We start from the raw sequence: 19,802 nt of genomic DNA on the forward strand, positions 1-19,802 counted from the left end.
TTATTTATATATGAGTAAATAAGCAATAAAGATTTACTCAGTAAATTAATCAAAATTACTATAAATAGGCAACAAACTACATGGGAAGAAAAGGAAAATTTCAAAGAAGAGGTGATATCTTAAGTTAGGCATTTATGGATGTAAACTCACTATGCAAAGACTGGAATTGGGGAGAATAATCAAAATTGGAGGACAGGATGTGGCAACAGCATACAAAAAATCACCAAAACATAAAAATTCAGTTCTACTTCTAGGAGCCAGTTCTTATTGGGAAGCTGGGGTCTAACATGCATGAACAATGACAAGTTATGAAACTACAAGTAGAAGAGATCCAAGGTATCAGCAGTGTTTATACTTCAGGTTAAAAAAATAAACTTAATGTTTTTTGAAAGTCATAAACTTTGGAGTTTTTCCTGTGCCTTTAATTTTCAACTTCCAAAGAAGTATCTGATCAAAAACAAGCAACAGTTGATAATTTAAAATCAGGAGCCCCTTACCCCTAACGAGATTTCTTTCAAAGACAAACCTAATTCAAAACAATACAAAAATATGTTACTTACATGATTTATTGCTCTTAAAACATCTAAGATTCATTATCAACTTCTTAAACTATCATCTAATTTTGTTCTTCCTCTATAGTGCATGAGACTTGATATATGTAAACTATAAAGTCAGCCAAGATTCAGAAGAAAAATTTCTAATAAAGTAATCTGACCTATTCATATCTCTGAGAAAGTTTATTATTTTCCAAAAATAAAATAAATAAATGACTGATTGACTGATTTGAAAGGCAGAGTTAAAAGAGAGAAGGACAAATAGAAAGAGACCTTCCATCTGCTAGTTCACTCTCCAAATGGCCACAGTGGTAGGGGCTGGGCCAGGCTGAAGCCAGGAGCCTGGAACTCCATCTGGGTCTCCCACATGGGTACAGGAGCCCAAGTACTTGGGCCATCTTCTGCTGTCTTCTGAGGCACATTAGCAGGGTGCTGGGTCAGAAACAGAGTAGCTGGGACTCAAATCTCAAACCAACACGCATATAGGAGGCTGGCATCGCAAACATCAGCTTAACCCACACCATGCTGGCCCAGAAAGTTTACTATTAAAATGGCTGTGATGTGCAGTATACATAAAATCAAACGAACTAAGTTTAAGCTCTCAGTTCTCAACAGGACCATGATGTGTCAGAACAATCATCTCTGAGTCCTGCAGAAGCATCAACCCAACCTCGTTCTCAACCTATATTTTACTGTTTATACTAATGTTTTTTAAAGATTTATTTATTTATTTGAAAGCCAGAGTTATACAGAGAGAGAAGGAGAGGCAGCAAAAGAGAGGTCTTCCATCTGCTGGTTCCCTCCCCAGATGGTCACAATGGCCAGAGCGACGCCGATCTGAAGCCAGGAGCCAGGAGCTTCTTGCCAGTCTTCTAGGCTGGTGCAGGGGCCCAAGGACTTATGTCATCTTCCATTGCTTTCCCAGGCCATAGCAGAGAGCTGGATCAGAAGTGGGGCAGCCAGACACAAACGGGCGCCTAAATGGGATGCTGGCACTGCAGGTGGCAGCTTTACTCACTACGCCACAGCACCAGGCCCTATACTAACATTTTTTAAATAATCACAAAAATAAGAGTTTCAATCATCACAGTTCCATATCATTTTTTGGATTATGTAAGAGTTAAAGGTGTTAATAAAGTTTTATCCTCACAGACCATACATTTAGTAAATACAGTCATAAAAAAAAGTCATTTCAAGGGCACTATTAAGTAAATCCTTAAGACAAAGAGTAAAAGGAGATGAAGGTAAATGAGTAAGCCAGTGAGAAATCCTCACCAAAGAAAACACCAGAACTCTGAGCGTGTTTCAGGGACAACATTAAAACTCCTAAAATGACTAAATTGATTAAGAAGAAGAACTGGGACATTAGGCAAGAACCAATACAGAAAGCCAAATAGGACTTTATCATATTAATTGGATTATAAGAAGGGCATTTGGAGAGAAAGTAAGTAAGCAAATAATTAATTGGTAAAATCAAGCAATAGGATTGCAGGGGAACCAACAGTAAAGTTGCCTGGTTTGCAAATATGAGTGAAACTATATAAAAATAGCATCCTTATATGTTATTAGTAACCAATCAGAAAATATAACTTCCAAAAAAATTATCATTTATATCAGTAATCTTGGCAAGGCTCCTAGAAACTAATCAAATTTGAAATGTGCAAGATTTTCAAGATTAAAAACAACACCGAAAGACATAACAGTAAAATTGAATACATTCTATGAGTACAGATGGAAAAATGTCAATCAACCCCCAAGTTACTTAACTGTAATTCTAATCAAAAATCCAGCAAGACATTTTGTGGGATCTGACAACTTATTCTGAAGTTCACTTAGAAAGTCAAGAAAAACAGACAAAAGGGCTTCCACCCAAGATATCAAACATGTCATGTAATTACGAACATTTTTCTGCTGTACAAACTTATGAAATAGCTAGATCAGAGAAGCCAAGTACAGAGCCAAGCATATATGAAACCTTAGTAGTACATTTATAAATCAGCTGGAAACACATATATAATTGTGGTATAATAATCATATTTCAACACAGGAAAAAAATAAAAACAGATCCCTTCCTCATATAATATGAAAATGTAAATTCCAGCTATATTAAAAATTAGTTTAAAAAAACAACTATTAGAAAAGAGTTCCACTGCTGGGAATAGTAGACTGGATAATTCAGACTACTCTGCTAGAAGAAATAAAATGTACAAAATAAACGTAAAGGTTTGCTTGAAGACTAATAAAGACAAAAAGGAATGTCATATCTTGTCTGGAGTCAAGATATGTGAAAAGAAGAAAACCAAACAGCTGGGCCTTGCAATGAAAGTCACTTTTCCCCAAAAGGCATCTGTCAATTAAGGCACAGAAGCCAAGAGACTAAGATTCAGAGCAGAGCTTCAGACTGACTTATAAGACAAGGACTGGAAATCAAATCCTACCACAATGTTAGGAAGTCCCAGAACACCAAAGGTCGACGTCCTAGGTGTACAGAGAGATCAACTCTCATAAATTCTAAAGCCCTGATTCAAATGTGTTTAACCCTGATTGGATTAAGATGGCTTAATCAGGATTGTTGGTTCAAGTCACTACACAGAAGCAAACAGAAACCTTGGATGACAGAAGACAACATCATTTGGAAGTGCAAATAATCTCTACCTTTTTCTACACAAAACACAGAACTTGTTCAAAAATAATCAGGCACAGGCAAGCAATGAAACCAAGAAAAACAACAAATACCAGAAACAGACCCCCACAAAAATAAGGCTTAATGAAGCTATCAAATAGAATTAGACTATAATATGTTCTAGGAAATAAGAGATAACATTTCAAATTTCTGGAAACTAAGAATCAAAAGGAAATTCTAGAATACAAAAATTCAGTAGTTAAAATTTAACATGTAGATTTAAAAGCAGCTTGGGCACAAGCAAAAAGAGGATTTAAAGTAATTTTGAAGACACATCATAAGAAAAAACATAGATTGAAGCATGGAGGAACAAAAATATGGAATACATGAAACTACAAACAAGAAAAGAAGGAACAAAAAAAGCTATACCAAAACACAGGCTATTGGAATCCCAGAATTAGAAAACAAGAATAGATGAAAAACATCATTTGAAGTATAATAACTTAGAGTTTTCCAAAACTGATGACAAATATATTTTTTAAAGATTTATTTATTTATTTGATAGGCAGAGTTACAGAGAGGTGGAGGCAGAGGCAGAGAAAGAGAGGTCTTCCATCTGCTGGTTCACTCCCAAAATGGCCACAACGGCTAGAATTGGGCCGATCAGAAGCCAGGAGCTTCCTCCAGATCTCCCATGTGGGTGCAAGGGGCCCAAGGATTTGGGCCATCTTCTACTGCTTTCAGAGAGCGAGATCATAAGTGGAGCAGCTGGGACCCCAACAGGTGCCCATATGGGATGCCAGCACTGCAGGTGGCAGCTTTACCTGCTATGCCACAGCCCCAGCCTCGTGATGTATTGACAAATATTAAGCCTCAGAAACAAGGTGCAGTAAGAACCCTACAAGGGATAATTATCAAAAACTACATGTAGACAAATCAGAGCTTCTAAAATCCAAAGATGGCCGGCGCCGCGGCTCACTAGGCTAATCCTCCACCTTGCGGCGCCGGCACACCGGGTTCTACTCCCGGTCATGGCGCCGGATTCTGTCCCAGTTGCCCCTCTTCCAGGCCAGCTCTCTGCTGTGGCCAGGGAGTACAGTAGAGGATGGCCCAAGTGCTTGGGCCCTGCACCCCATGGGAGACCAGGAGAAGTACCTGGCTCCTGCCATCGGATCAGCACAGTGTGCCGGCCGCAGCGGTCATTGGAGGGTGAACCAACGGCAAAAGGAAGACCTTTCTCTCTGTCTCTCTCTCTCACTGTCCACTCTGCCTGTCAAAAAATAAAAATAAAAAAAAAAATCCAAAGATAAAATTCTTTTAAAAGCTATTAAAAAAAAAAAAAGACAGCAGATTACCTCAAAAGAAGCAATAGCAAAATCTATCAGTATAGAAAAAAAAAAAAAAGATGATAATGGAATGGTATCTTCTAATGCTAAAAGCTGTTGCCAACCTAGCATTCTTTACCCAGCAAATATATTGCTCAAAGTGAGGGGCTGGCACTGTGGCACAGTGAGTTAAAGCCCCGGCCTGCAATGCTGGCATCCCATATGGGCGCCAGTTGGAGTCCTGGCTAACGCCAGGGAAAACAGCAGAAGATGGCCCAAGTCCTTGGACCCCTGCACCCACGTGGGATATCCAGAAGAAGCTCCTGGCTCCTGGCTTTGGATTGGCTCAACTCCAGCCATCATTTGGGGAGTGAACCAGCAGATGGAAGACCCCACTCTCTCTCTCTCTCTCTCTGTCTCTACCTATCTCTGTAACACTGTCTTTCAAATAAATAAAATAAATCTTAAGAAAAATAAAGTGAAATAATAATTATCACATGTAAAAAAATCAAAACTAAGATCTTCTCACCATCACATCCACACAAAAGAAAACATGGACACTAATGGCAACTTCAGACAACCAGGAAATCACAAGGAATAATGAACAACAAAAAGCATAAATAGTCACATACAGGTAAATAGAAACATTCATAATATAAAACAATAACAAGAATTCACTGTGTTATTTAAAATGTATATGTAATTAAAAGAAACAACAAAGCATATAAAAAAACAAGACTCAAATAAGGCCTTAAAAAAAAGTTGTCACATCTTAAGAAAAGATTGTTTTGTGACCATGCAAACAACTACTAGAATGAGCTTTATACCTATTTCACAAATAAGTGACAACCATTTCATTTCACTGGTCAGTATGTGAAAGCCAGCTACTGTCTATGAAATTCAATCAGTGACTATTCCCATAAAATGATCAGATATTTAAAATCTCTTAGATATTTAATTTTTGAATTATTTATTTTTATTTCTTTGAAATAGAGAGGGAAACAGAGAGAGACATCCAGCCATCCACATTGTCCAAATGCCTGCAAGAGGTGGGACTGGGCCAGGAGTTAAAGCTAGAAGCCCAGAATTCTATCTGGTCTCCCACTGAGTAGCAAGGACCCAAGCACTTGAGTCATGACCTGTTGCTGGATGGGAAGCAGAGGAACCAGCATGTGGGCATCCTAAGCAACAGTTGAACCATGAGCCAAATACCTGCTCTAGGGTATATTTTTTTTAAAAGGGAATGAAAATGCCCTTATATTGTTAACTCTAACATTGACAGTATTTTTTTAGATAATAAAGAAAAATATCCTGTGCTGGAAAGCAAAGAAACAAATACTCTTGAGATTTAAAAGGAAGTGTCATCAAGGAAACACCCAGAGACTCTATCTACAACTCCTGATCAGTCTCTGGGGCAGCTCTGGTTTCTTTTATGTATATGGAAATTACAATGTTTCCCGTTCCACTACAGAACCAGGACTAACTGTTTTGTAAGAATATGAATTAGACCACTGCAAATGTGTGACTCCCCAACATTCCCAGTAGTTTGGTCTTCTAATAAAGACTATGAAAGGGTAAGATCCTTCCTTTGGTAACTGGTAAAGAAGATTCGTTTCTTAGTACCATGATCCCATCCGTACCTATCTTTAAGAACTCCGGTGTATCTTCAGAGTTTGTAATCACTGACAAGAAACCTGGATCAAATGCTTTCTAGCTAATCAGAATGGTAACACTGGCACTTTAAACCAACAAAATAGAGATGTTTAAAATTTTCCATTTTACATACTTTGATTTCATATTCCTAATAGATAACTTTAAAAACTAAATGTACTAAATTTAGCCCTGAGAAAATTTTAAAACACTTCTCTGATTGAAGTAAAATTATTTTCAATTAAAGGACTGTTCTGCCACTCAGGAGTCATCTGATTTACATAAACGCTAGTTAAGCACCACAGAAATTCTAAAATATATAATTAGAATGTCACAGATCACTTAATCCATTCTGTCAAAACAGGGATTATTTTAACTTCTGTTTCACTTCCTTTTAAGAAATCCTATTTACTTTATTTTCTCTAAAAGGAAAAAAAATTAGTAGGATAAACTTACAACATACTTCCCCAATCAAAATTTAAAATGATTCTGGTTAACCACAAATTGACTCAAGTAAAGTATTTTTTCTGATGTATTTTACTGAAACATGTCTGACAACATATAATAATGTCATATAATCACTGAATTACTGTTGTACAAAATTTAAAATCATTTCACTGATTATTATTCTTTATAGTCATTCAAATGCAAAAAGATCACTTTGGTCTTTAAAAATTGTCTAAATAAACAAGATACATTGCTAGACTAAAGTAAATAATTTTGTTAATAGCTCTTCTGAGGTTTAAAATATAACCATAAAAAGCTTCTATTAAGTAATACATTTCACTAAGGTGAATTCACAAAAGTAAAAAATAAATATAAACGACTTAGTTCTATCACTTTCACAGATCCAGACAGTATTTGGGAAACTAAATATAAAACATTCTTTTCGGGGCCAGCATGGTGGTATAGCCAGTAAGGCTGCTGCCTGTGATGTTGGCATCCCATATGGGCATCAGTTCAAGTCTCGGCCACTGCACTTTTGATCGGGTTCCCTGCTAATGGCCTGGGAAAAGCAGTGAAGATGGCGCAAGTGCTTGAGCCTCTGCACCCATGTGGGAGACCTGGAAGAAGCTTGTAGCTCCCTGCTCCAGCATAGCCCACTCCCAACTATTGCAGCCATCTAGGGAATGAACCAGCAGATGGACAATCTCTCTCTCTCTCTCTGTAACTCTTTCAAATAAGTAAACAATCTTTAAAAAAAAAAAAAAAAAGCCTTTTCAATTATTTTTAAAAGTTTAAAAAACACAACTTCTTCAACTATTTGCCAGCCATAAATTATAGAAAAATTAAGATAAGGAAATACAATATATTATGAACTTCAAATAAATGTATAGCCATAATTTTCAATGTAAGTTCTATTTACTTATTTGAAAGGCAGAGAGACAGAGACAAAGACGGGCAGCTTTTTCCATTCACTTGTTCACGTCCTAAAAACCTGGCTGGGCCCGGTCAAAGCCAAGAGGCTGGGACTCAACCCGGGTCTCCCATGCAGATGGCAGGGACCCAAGTACTTGAGTTATTACCTGCGGCTTCCCAGGATGTACATTAGCAGGAAGCTAGAATGGGAAGCTGGAATCAGGAGCAGAGGCAGAATTTAAACCCACACACTCTTTTATGGGATGCAGGTATCGCAACTGGCATTTTAACCACCGTAACAAACACCTTCTACTAGCCATAATTTAGTGAACCCTCACTAATAATCAACACACACACTGATTCCAAATGAATAGTAGCTTTTCAGACCTGTCAAAAATAAAAATAAATAAAAAATAAATAAATTTAACAATCATCCCATTCGTAAGTATCCCATGAAAAGATCTGTGGGTGATTAATACACCTCTCACCAGACCCCTGTATGCTGTTCCAAACTTTCTTCCCACTTATATCTTCTTTCATAAAAAAAAATGTTACCTTGTCAGATTCTAAAAGATGAATCTTTAGAAATAATATCAGCAAAACAATTGTAAAATACTTACTGTCTTGTTTCGTAATCTAATTATGTCTGAGACAGAGCCAGCGCCGCAGTACTCCATAACAATCCAGAGATCTGTGTTCTTAAAGTAACTGCCATAGTACTTCACAACATACGGGCTAAAGAGAAATACACAAACTATTAAATTTAGTTAATTCCCGAAGAAACTTTTTCTCTTAATCACAATACTAAGTATTTTCAGCAATTCATAATGCTCTAAAAGGTATATTTAATGAGTAAACTTCTATTGTACATTGAATTTATCTAACTTTACCAACTGTGTACAATTAGGCTTTAATGCATGGATAAAATTTAACAGGATTACAAACCATAGGAGGCCTAAATGTTCTGAGCGATTCTTAAAAAAAAAAAGACTTTACTTTGGCAGACTTCTTATTTAACATAAGGAACAAATGAAAATATTTTCCTTTAACTAAAGCATTTTAAATATAAATCTTATGAAAGAGTTTGTATTCAGTCAAATATCAACAATCAACTTTAAAATATATTATTTTTCAAAGAGGCCCAAAAGAGTTTTTTAATCTTCTTTCATTTGGCCCTTTGAAAATTCTCAAAAAAATTAATTATAATGTTTTTTGCTTAATTGAGATAATTAAAATTACTAACAATTTGAAGTATTTCTGTATATGTGCTGCCGAAGTGAGCACACAATTTGAAGTATTTCTGAACTAAGTTTTATATCTTACATAGCAAAATAAACTGTTTATAGCCAAGATGCTTTCAAGAAGTCAGAGGAGAAAATAACTCACTATTTTTTTAATTTTTTTTATTATTTTTTTTTCACAGGCAGAGTTAGACAGTGAGAGAGACAGAGAGAAAAGTCTTCCTTCTGTTGGTTCACCCCCTAAATGGCTGCTACAGCTGGCGCACTGCGCCAATCCGAAGCCAGGAGCCAGGTGCTTCCTCCTGGTCTCCCATGCAAGTGCAGGGCCCAAGCACTTGGGCCATCCTCCACTGCCTTCCCAGACCGCAGCAGAGAGCTGGGCTGGAAGAAGAGCAACCGGGACAGAATCCAGCGCCCCGACTGGGACTAGAACCCAGGGTGCCGGCGCTGCAGGAGGAGGATTAACCTAGTGAGCCGCAGCGCCGGCCAACTCACTATTATTTATAAAAGGGGGGTAGGAAATGGTGCTGTGGCGTAGTAGGTTAGGCATCCCATTTAGGTGCTGGTTCAAGTCCCATTTGTTCCTCCTCTGATCCAGCTCTCTGCTTATAGCCTGGGAAAGCAGTGGAAGATGACCCCAGTGCTTGGGTCCCTGTACCCGTGTGGGAGATCCAGAGGAGGCTCCTGGCTCCTGGTTTTGGACTGGCCCAGCCTCAGCCATTGCAGCCATTTGTAGAGTGAACCAGTGGGTGGAAGACATTTCTCTCTGCCTCTCTCTCTCTCTGTCTCTGTCTGTAACTTTACCGCTCAAATAAATAAATAAAAATGTTTAATAAAAATTTTATAAAGGATATACTACATATGTTGATATATAAAATGTCTTTTTTTAAAGATTTTATTTATTTATTTGACAGGTGGAGTTACAGACAGTGAGAGGGAGGACAGAGAGAAAGGTCTTCCTTCCATTGGTTCACTCCCCAAATGGCCACAACAGCCATAGCCGTGCCGATCCGAAGTCAGAAGCCAGGTGCTTCTTCCTGGTCTCCCATACGGGTGCAGGGGCTGACATATACCCACAGTTAAGCTTCCCTTTAGAGGACAAACTGAATATCCTTCAAAAAATCCTCTTTAAATATTAATTTTCTCATTCAAAATTTTGAAAGGTGTTAAGTAATAATGAGTTCAGGATTACATTCCCTGAAAAGCACATGGATAATGTATATTTTATCTTGCCATATACACTGATATATATGTATTTATTTATTTATATATGTTGGTTTTATCTACAGTTCCTGGTTCATAACTCCCTCCACAAGGCAGGCCATAGAAACTCGAATTTCTCGTTCCCAACCATGTCATAGAAATGCCTTCCCCCACCTTTTTGCCTTGGAGCTAGGAATTTCTCTGACCTACCTTGTCTGATAAGAGATAAGAACGCCCTACCTCAGGAGTCCTGTTCCATAACCAAGAGAAGGCCATGCTGCACACAGAGGCCAGACAGGACTTGCTGGCTTTCACTGCTGAGCCTACCAGCATTATGTCATACCCTTTTTGTCCAGTGATATTTCAGAATGGTTGTCCATGCTTCAATCACATCTATGCAATGAAGTCTCCATAAAAATCCCCAAACACAGGATTTGAAGAGCTTGAGAATAGCTCCCCAGAGGAGTAATTTAAGCTAAGGGGCAAAGGCAGACTAGAAGTTAGCCAGCCTGAGCATCCAAGCACCAAGACTACTCACACAAAGGTCCTTAGAAAACAACAACCATGGAGATCAGTGTGTCTCAAATAAAGTAGAACATAATTTAGTTGTAGATACAGGCACACACCTGATCATGACAGGCCTCAAAAACAAGGTAAGGAGACTGACCTTTATTTGATATGCAAGAGAAAAACAGAAAAAAGAACTGTAGGCAAAACAGTATGATCCAATTTATACTTTAAAGGTTTCTCTGGCTGTTCAATAAGAACCAATACAGGGAAGCAATTATGGACCTGGAGATGAGTTAAGAAGTTACTTTAATCTTGCATACAAGTGATTGTATTAAGCACATCTTTTTATTGTCTGTATTTCTGATGTTTTTATATCTAAGACCCTGCTGAAACTAGAGTCCCTCTCAGGTTAGCTAATTGCTAGTTAGCAAAGGAATTGCCCTTGAGAATGACTTTCATACACAAATCAAGCAGCCCAGAGTCCCCATGCCTAGCCTCCTCCCTGGTTATATTCCAAGATCACAATTCCCCTGCCCTAATCTCCCCAGGGCCGGGCCTCAGACAACTAGGGAAAGCCCCTATGCTCCAGCGCCCACTAAAATTACTCAAACCAGCCTATGCTAAACCTGTTTTGTCCTGTCTCACCTGTTCTAGTGTGGTCATTAGGCATGAAATAAGAAGCCAAGTTGACAAGAAGGGGCTGGTGGAAGATGACATGTTGTTTCAGTGAGTTGGTGGTGCTAACCAGGGGGAGAGGAGTAACTAATGGGACAGAATGAAATGGAGAGGAGATGCACAGGAGAAAATTATCAAGCCCTCATGGTTTACCCTTCCTTGCTGGTGCATTGTGTAAGTTCACTGTGTCTTCCTTGTCCCACCACGCGGTAGAGTTTTCTAAGTCATAGCTATTTGGTTTGGTGCCCAAACCATATAGAATTGGTTATTTTCATTAAATAATTTTCATCAATATCCTACTATAATCTTCTTCATGCTCTTCAAATTAACAGGGGCAATATACAAGTAAATAGTGTTTTTACAAAAGCAACGTGAATATTCTATGAGAACTGAATTGTTCTCACTTAGCAATTTGTTTCTTGTTGCTACTTAAGTCCAAATAGTCTAGGCTACAGAGGATAATTAATTGAAAGAAAATTGCAAGAAAGAAAGTCAAATGTTTTTTTTTTACAGCTTAAATGCTTTAAATATTAACTTGAATTTCATCTGAATTGAAAACAACACTTTGCTAAAGGTATATTTTAAAAGTGAATCCTCATATACATGAGCTGATACAAATTGCCAAGATTCATCATTAATTCCTCATTATAGTGATATTCAAACTTTTTTTTGTTTGGCTTCAGAACCAGTGTTCAATGGAATCTCACCTCGCAATATGAGCAAACAGAACAGACAAGACAGTGGCTGTTCTCGTAGAAGCCAGGGAAGGCTCCATGACACCAAGCAGACCAAGTAGAAATGCTCTGTCCCCACATGGTTAGCCTCTCCTCTTTACCCAGCAAATTCAAGCCATCCTTCAAGACTCATCTTAGGTGTATCCTCCCAGGAAAGCTTTCCTGATTCCCCAAGGTGAGGGGACTAGATATCTCTTCCAGCATGCATAGTTCCCCATGCTATCACATCACAACTTTTATCAGACTTTACTGAAACGGGATGGCCCATTCATCTGTCACATCCATCTAACTGTATGTCCCTCTAAACCTTGAGACTCATTCATTGTTACACATGTGAGCAATACATGAAGGCTACTTTCAGGTTTAGGTACTCCATGTGTATTTAATGAATAAATAAATGAGTAATTGTGTGCACTAACGCGTAACAACATATTTCTCTCGTTAAGACATGAGGAACTCTTTCTCTGGTGTATAAGCACCAGGAAGGGATGGATTGTGTCAGTCAGGGCTCCCTTGTACCCACGCTGGTTGGCACACAGTATTCACAGGTATTGCTGACCACTTCTCACCTCCATCCCATAAATGCTTTCCCTTGGAAATGCTGCAATCTTTTATTTATAGACACTGGTTTCTTCAACTCTGGGACTGAGGTCAGTAAATATGGGCCCCTACTGCATCTCAGTCATTAACTAGCTGCAAGCTCTTGAGTAACTCATGTAAAAGTTCCAGGTCTCATTTTCTGAACCTATAGAATCGCTTTTAAATGTATTTTAGTACCAGAGGCTTTTCCTTCAAACAATATTTTAGAATGAGCCACAAGACATACAAAGATAAAAGCAACGATGAGGTTTCTCATTCTGTTCGACTCTTCATTGTTTGAAAAAGACTCCTAAAGTACCTCTTTGGAAGAATTCAGTTTGAAAAACAATGAACTAGCTGACTTACAAAGGTCTAGCCTAACATTAACATTCTATGATTTATCCACTCAACAAATACTTATTTTTTAATTAATTTATTTGAAAGTCAGAGAAGAGAGGCAGGGAGAGAGAGAGGTCTTCCATCCAAGTGGTTCACTCTCCAGTTGGCCACAACAACCGGAGCTGAGCTGATCTGAAATCAGGAGCCAGGAGCTTCTTCCCAGTCTCCTAGGCCAGTGTAGGGGCCCAAGGACTTGTGTCATCTTCCACTGCTTTCCCAGACCATAGCAGAGAGCTGGAGCAGAAGTGGAGCAGCCAGGTCTTGAACTGGCGCCCATATGGAATGCTGGCGCTTCGGGCCAGAGCCTTAACCCACTGCACCACAGCATTGGTCCCTCAACAAATATTTATTAAATGCCTACTCTGTACCAGGCACTGGATTAGACAGTAAAGATTCAACAATAAAAAAGATGAGCTCTCAAATACTTATGCCAAAATACAATATTCAGTGCATATTTAATATCCACTAAAATGGACAAAAAAAAATTAAACATTCCCTGTAGTCTTTTTGTAGAGTGTAGAAGCAAGATAATCTGCCCAAAATACTTAAATCATTTTCTCAAACAAAAATCTCAATATATGTCTTCTGTGGGACTATATTGATTTATACTGTTATCTTCTAAATCATTTTAATGCCAATTTCTCACTAACACATCCTATATTAATATTAGTAGTCACTAGCTAAAACAGAATGCTTTCTCCTATCACTTCCTACTTTATTTTTGACTCATCCTATGTTTTGGCATTTAGGATCTTTTAACCAACTAATTTTTTTGATCCTTCACACTTTCATACTTACAATATGAATTTCATATTTTATCTAACGGCAGGGACTATTTTTACTGATATTTCTTTACCATTTAGTCAATAAATATTTCAGAAGTACCACTAAATGTGTAAGGCATTCTACTATAAAGCAGTACAAAAGCTCTAGAATTCTATTCACATTTTCTACCTCTTATAGTCTTCTTTTAAATGTTTCATGACTTTCAAATATGACATTTTGATATGCAACAGCTCATTTGTTTTTTAAAAAGTTTTATTTGAAAGGCAGAGATCAGAGAAAGAGGGAGATAAAGAGAGCAATACCTCATCATTTTTTTTCAGTCCCCAAACGCCTGATTCAGCGGAGGCAGAGCCAGGCCAAAGGCCAGACTTAGGAACTCTACCCAGGTCCCCCAAGTAGGTGGCAAGGAACCTAACTACTTGAGCCATCACCTGCTGCCCCCCAGAGTGCACGTTAGCAGGAATCTGGAATGGACAGCAGATCCTCGACTGCAACCCAGGCACTGTAATATGGGATACAGGCATCACAAGCAGCATTTATTATTATTATTATTATTATATTTTTTGAAACACAGAGTTACAGAGTGGGGCAAGGAGACACAGGAAGAGATCTTCCATCCACTGGTTCACTTCCCAGATGGTCACAATTTTCAGAGTTGGTCATGCCAAAGCCAAGAGCCAGGAGCTTCTTCCAGATGTCCCATGTTAGTGTAGAGACCAAAGGACTTGGGCCATCCTCTACTGCTTTCTCAGGCACATTCGCATGGAGCTGCATCAGAAGTGGAGCAGCTGGGACTCGAACCAGCGCCTATCTGGGTTGCTGGCAGTGTAGGCAGCAGCTTAACCTGCTATGCCACAACTCCAGGCCCCTCAAGCAGCATTTTAATCACTGCACCAAACATTCATACCTCCCCCTTGCATTCTTTACTTCCCACTCCCTTTAAAAGTTTAATGTAACTAGAATAAGGATTTCCCTAGGGTTCCCTCAACCTATAAAGCTCTTCCCAATACTCCTCATACATACAGTATCTGCTCATTCATTCAACCAAAAACATAAGCACTAGGCACTGTAATGGGTGCTGAGAAATAAAAATATGATTCTCCTCTCAAAGAGTGAAAGATAAAGATAGTGCAAATATTTCAGTAGGCAAGTCTGTAAGACCTAGTGTCATCAGAAAGCATCCACAAAAGGAATAAACATGATTCTCAATTTGTTGTTGATAGAAGGAAGGGCCAACATTGCGGCATGATGGGTTAAGCTATCATTTATGATGCCTGCACACCTTATGGGAGCCGGTTCTCTTACTAATAGGGTCCAATGTGATTAAGGGTGACAGTGTGTACAGGCTTCCTTGAGTAATCACCTGATATAATTCTGACAAGCAAGACATAAACTGAGCATTTCCGGGTATGAACCTTCCAGTTTCTTCCTGCTTGGAATACAGACATAGTCTGAGGCTGCCAGCAGCCCTTTTGTAGCCATGAGATAATAAACATGAGACAAAGGTCATATGCAAAGAATCAGACAACAAGAAAAGAAGCCTGAAGCACAGATGTTACTTTGTTGCTGCTGCTGGACCATCCCTATCACCAGATTTTTTAAGAAATGTTTTTTTTTTTTTCATCTACTTGAAAGGCAGAGAGAGAGAGAGTGATAAAGAGAAAAAGGTCCACCTACTGTTTCACTCCCCAAATATCCACAACAGCCAGGCCTGAGCCATGATAAAGCCAAGAACTCCATGTGGATCTCCCACATGGGTAGCAGGGTCCCAAGCACTTAAACCATCATCCTCTGCTTCCCAGGACACATCAGCAGGAAGCTGAATCAGAAGCATAGAAGCCAGGACTCCAACTGGCACTCTGATGTGGAATCCAGACATCCCAGGCATCAGCTTAACCTGCTGCACCACATTCCCTGCCCCCTTCAGACCTTTTGTTAGGGGAGAAAAAGAAATTATTTAGTCACTAGTTACAGGCTAAACGTAATCCTAACTGATACACTCTGCATCTCTCAGAAAGACCAGGTTATTTAACATTGAGTATATGATGCTACATTATCAGCTCCATTTACTACCCAACATCAGTCATACCAGTCTCAGCCTCAGACTCCCCACTCATCTTTAGCCTTGTCAGAACAGCACACATCAGTGGCTATGTTTTGGTTTGCTGTGGTTCACCTCTCAGTGGTTCATGTGCTGAATGCTTGGTCCTTGGTGTGGCACTAGGATGTGACATATCTTGAAGAGGTGAAGTGCAGTCAGAGGACCTTAGTTCATTGGGGCTGCGCCCCAAAAGGGACTGTGGGAGCCCAATTTCACTGGCTGCTTGTCTTCTGTGACTGTTTGCTTCCATACTTCTGCTGTTGTGCTGCATCCACATGAGGTCCTCACCAAAAGCCAAATGGAAGGGGCTGCTCAGACTGGGACGTTCAGCCTTTCCAAAGTGAGTTAAACACACTTCTTTCTATTATAATGTCAGCCTGCCTCAGGTATCTTGTACAGTAATGAAAAACTAACTTCTGCAGCTGTTTTTCACCTTTCTATCTATAATTTTCTTTACTCTCTTAATCCTCCATTTCTCCCTCAGCATTCCAGACTTCCTGAGTCCAGTAGCTGAGGAACATGCCCCGCCTCTTATCCATCGTCACTGCATCAGTATGGTGACCGCACTATATCACAGCTGTTGGCCTATGCATCTATCTTCCCTGTTATATCACCAGCTCCTCAAGAAGAAAAACAATCGTTTACATGTTTTGATATTCCTAGGTCCTTACACAATACGTCACCAACTGGGAGTGCTCAGTAAATGTTAGATGAATGAATTAGATTTTATATAAAACATGACTTTTAATTAGTAAAAATTGTTATGTTGGGGCCGGTGCTGTAGCACAGTGGGTTAAAGTCCCCGTCTGCAGTGCCAGCATCCCATATGGGTGCAGGTTCGAGTCCCGGCTGCTCCACTTCCGATCCAGCTCTCTGCTAAGGTCTGGGAAAGCAGAAGATGGCTCAAGTCCTTGGGCCCCTGCACCCTCATGGGAGACCCAGAAGAAGCTCCTGGCTCCTGGCTTCAGATCGGCATAGCTCCGGCCATTGCAGACATCTGGGGAGTGAACCAGAGGATGAAAGACCTTTCTTTCTCTCTCTTTCTCTCTCTTTCTCTCTCTGCCTCTCTGTAACTCTGCCTTTCAAATAAATATAATAAAGTTTAAAAAAAAATGTTATGTAACAGAAAATAAATTACCCACTCTTATCATCAAAAAATCATTTTCACCCATAAATGGTCCTGAGAACAGGAAAACTACTTAAGTATTTCTTTCATATGTTCCTTTATGTTATAAAATCATGTTTACTTTATAAGCAAAAAGCTGTAAGTCCGAAAGACTACACTACAAAGATAACCTTACCTTTTTTTAAAGGATTAGTCTTACTTCCAATGGGAACTCAGAAAATTAAACAGATAACAAAAAATACATTTTATTTTATATTTGCAAGTAAACAAGGAAATAAAATCTCCCCATACCTGTCACATTGCTGCATTATGGAAATTTCTTTAATTATTTCCTGAAGATCTGACTCCACAGGTACTTGTTTAATTGCAACAACTTGTCCAGATTCCTTATGTATTGCTTTAAATACACTTCCATAAGACCTAAAAGAAATCAAGATATTATTTTTTTCCTATTGAACTTTAAAACTAATTTATAAAAAGTCTACCATGAGTTTCTGTGTGAGGTCTTTTCTTTTTTAAAACAATATTTAAATGGTAAAATGTCAAAGTAAGTAAATAACAATAAGAAAAGTTAATGAATTATAGCTTATAAGACTTAAAATAATCAAGATAATGTACAGTAAGTTACTATTTCTCTGATGAATGAAAGAAACAGACTTACGGTTTGTCAACTCAAACAAATGCAGCGTTAAGAAGATACAAATGAGAATTAAAAGAATGAAATGTAGATTAAAAATAGCCAAAGTTGCAATTTGGGAGAAAAGGCTGATTTCAAGCAAAATAATCCCCAGAATATCAAAGTCCTACCCTTTTCAGAGTACTGAAGGCCTGCTGAAACCCTCAGCTGGTGACAGCATAACACCAAAGTTAGAGAAGCAAGGAATTTTCAGCTCTCTGGTTCTCTCTGAATTATAAATGCAAGGTCTCCTCAAATGTTCCTTTTAGGATCTTCTCAAGAGAAAGACCACACACTCACAAATGAGGGAGAGAGAGGATCTAACGGCTGCTGGCCCAAAAACAGTATCTGCTACAATTCTTGGAACTTTGCCAATTAAATATTCATATGTCATTTTTTTTGACAGGCAGAGTTAGACAATGAGAGAGAGACACACAGAGAAAGGTCTTCCTTCCATTGGTTCACCCCTCAAATGGCTGCTATGGCCGGCGCCCTGCACCGATCCGAAGCCAGGAGCCAGGTGCTTCTTACTGGTCTCCCATGCGGGTGCAGGCCCAAGCACTTGGGCCATCCTCCACTGCCTTCCCGGGCCACAGCAGAGAGCTGGACTGGAAGAGGAGCAACCAGGACAGAATCTGGCACCCCAACCCGAACTAAAACCTAGAGTGCTGAGGCCACAGTCGGAGGATTAGCCTAGTGAGCCGTGGCAATGGCCAAATATTCATATGTCTTAAAAGCAAAAACAAGGAAGTAATTTGTGCTTTAGCGTGAACCAGAATACTGCTACTTATTGGGTTCTTATTATAAACCAGGAACTACACTAGGTATTTTATATGCATTATCAAATTCAACCATCCCAATGGTGAGGAAAAATACTATTATCATCATTACAATATGAGGAAACAGAGACTAGACACAAGTCCAGAATTCAAACACAATCTGATTCCAAAGACCATGCTCTTCTCATTATCCTATTTCTACAGAAGAAAAGATAAGCAAGTCACTGGAAAATATGAAATGTTTCCTATCTTAGGAATCAATGCGTAATTATTTTCAAATTTATAATCTTTCAAAATAAGTTTAAAAGTGATAATAAAGCAGCTACTTCAACAAGGTGAATTTTATCCTATCCCCTATTTCTTTGGACTCTCTGAAGTGATTTAATCCACTTTGCTATCCAAATTCACCTTGGGTGGGGGGGGGGGGAGTGACACGTGTGTGTGTGTGTGTGTGTGTACGTATTCCTTCAAAAGCCACTGCAGAATTCAGTGCCAGACTGTCTATTGTCAATGAAGCAACCCCATCCCTGCTTTTAAGGACTCTTGAGCACTGCGGAAGAGAAGCTGCTGGGAACCCCATTTCCAGAATTCCTTTTCCTGAATGGTTCTCAGTTAAGAGTCTGCCAGTGAGAAGAACATGTATGAAACCTGAATGCAAAACACTGACCCATTATTCTCCAGATGTATTTGTAACAGATGCACCGGCAGATAGGATATACACAGTTGCTTCTTGCTGAGCTTCGGATCACCACCGCACTGCTGCAGGCTGACAGTAGAAGTTTCTCAAAGATTCTTCAGGTTTCCAGCAGACTCCTAGAGATCTGAGAAACTCCCACTTCAGGCTGAGCTCATCAGTGTTGGTTCTCCAATCTAAGCAGCAGCTTCCATGACCTCTGCATCGCTTGCCCTTCTACAGTTCATTTGAGCTCCCGACTTTACACAAAATGCCTCATACTCACAGTACACAGAGTAACCATAACCTGCTTCCAGTATTGTTTTTGGTAGATGAAGTGGTTCCAAGGGAAAGAAACTTAAAGATGAGAATCTTTAATTAGTTCTTTCTTAGATTTGAACACAGTGAAGTAACAAATAGAAAACTGAAAGACTGTGGTATTCAGGGGCAAAATAATTATGTAAATTTTCACCCTTGGTCATCTGGAGTCCAAGCAAAGCTTCAAAAGACCAAGTAGCTAAATAGGTAGAGTGTATGGTGAAAGCAGGGTGCAGAGGATACAGAGTGGGCTGCTGCCTCTGCCTATACTGGAAAAGGTAGAGAACTAACGTAACAATCTCAGGACTTAAATGTCCAGCTCAAGACTAGGAAAATCAAAAAACTTCTCAATGTCCCAAATGAATTTCTTAATTCTTAATTTCTCACAGGGCTGAGATTTCTGAAAAATCACTCAAAGTGTGACCATGTCGGCAGATTAATTTACACTGCAAACTGAATTCATATCACCAGGTCTCTTATGTCAAAGTTAA

The 19,802-nt window shown here is 39.1% G+C and overlaps 1 protein-coding gene across 2 annotated transcripts in view; it reads right to left on the reverse strand.

Moving 5' to 3' along the window:
- The window catches only part of STK3 (serine/threonine kinase 3), a 322,864-nt gene that overhangs the window by 246,253 nt on the left and 56,809 nt on the right, over window positions 1–19,802 (reverse strand). The window contains exons 1-3 of one of the 2 annotated variants that reach the window (XM_070075346.1): window positions 17,527–17,546; window positions 17,157–17,285; window positions 8,132–8,246 (exon numbers count right to left, since the gene is read on the reverse strand). In XM_070075346.1, the coding sequence (XP_069931447.1) occupies window positions 8,132–8,246; window positions 17,157–17,173 (132 nt within the window). In that variant the 5' untranslated portion in view covers window positions 17,174–17,285; window positions 17,527–17,546. Of the gene's footprint in view, window positions 1–8,131; window positions 8,247–17,156; window positions 17,286–17,526; window positions 17,547–19,802 lie in introns of those variants that run through there. The other variant, XM_008255787.4, reaches the window with a different exon arrangement.

The sequence above is a fragment of the Oryctolagus cuniculus genome, chromosome 6, assembly GCF_964237555.1.
Source record: "Oryctolagus cuniculus chromosome 6, mOryCun1.1, whole genome shotgun sequence".
NCBI classification, from domain to species: domain Eukaryota; kingdom Metazoa; phylum Chordata; class Mammalia; order Lagomorpha; family Leporidae; genus Oryctolagus; species Oryctolagus cuniculus.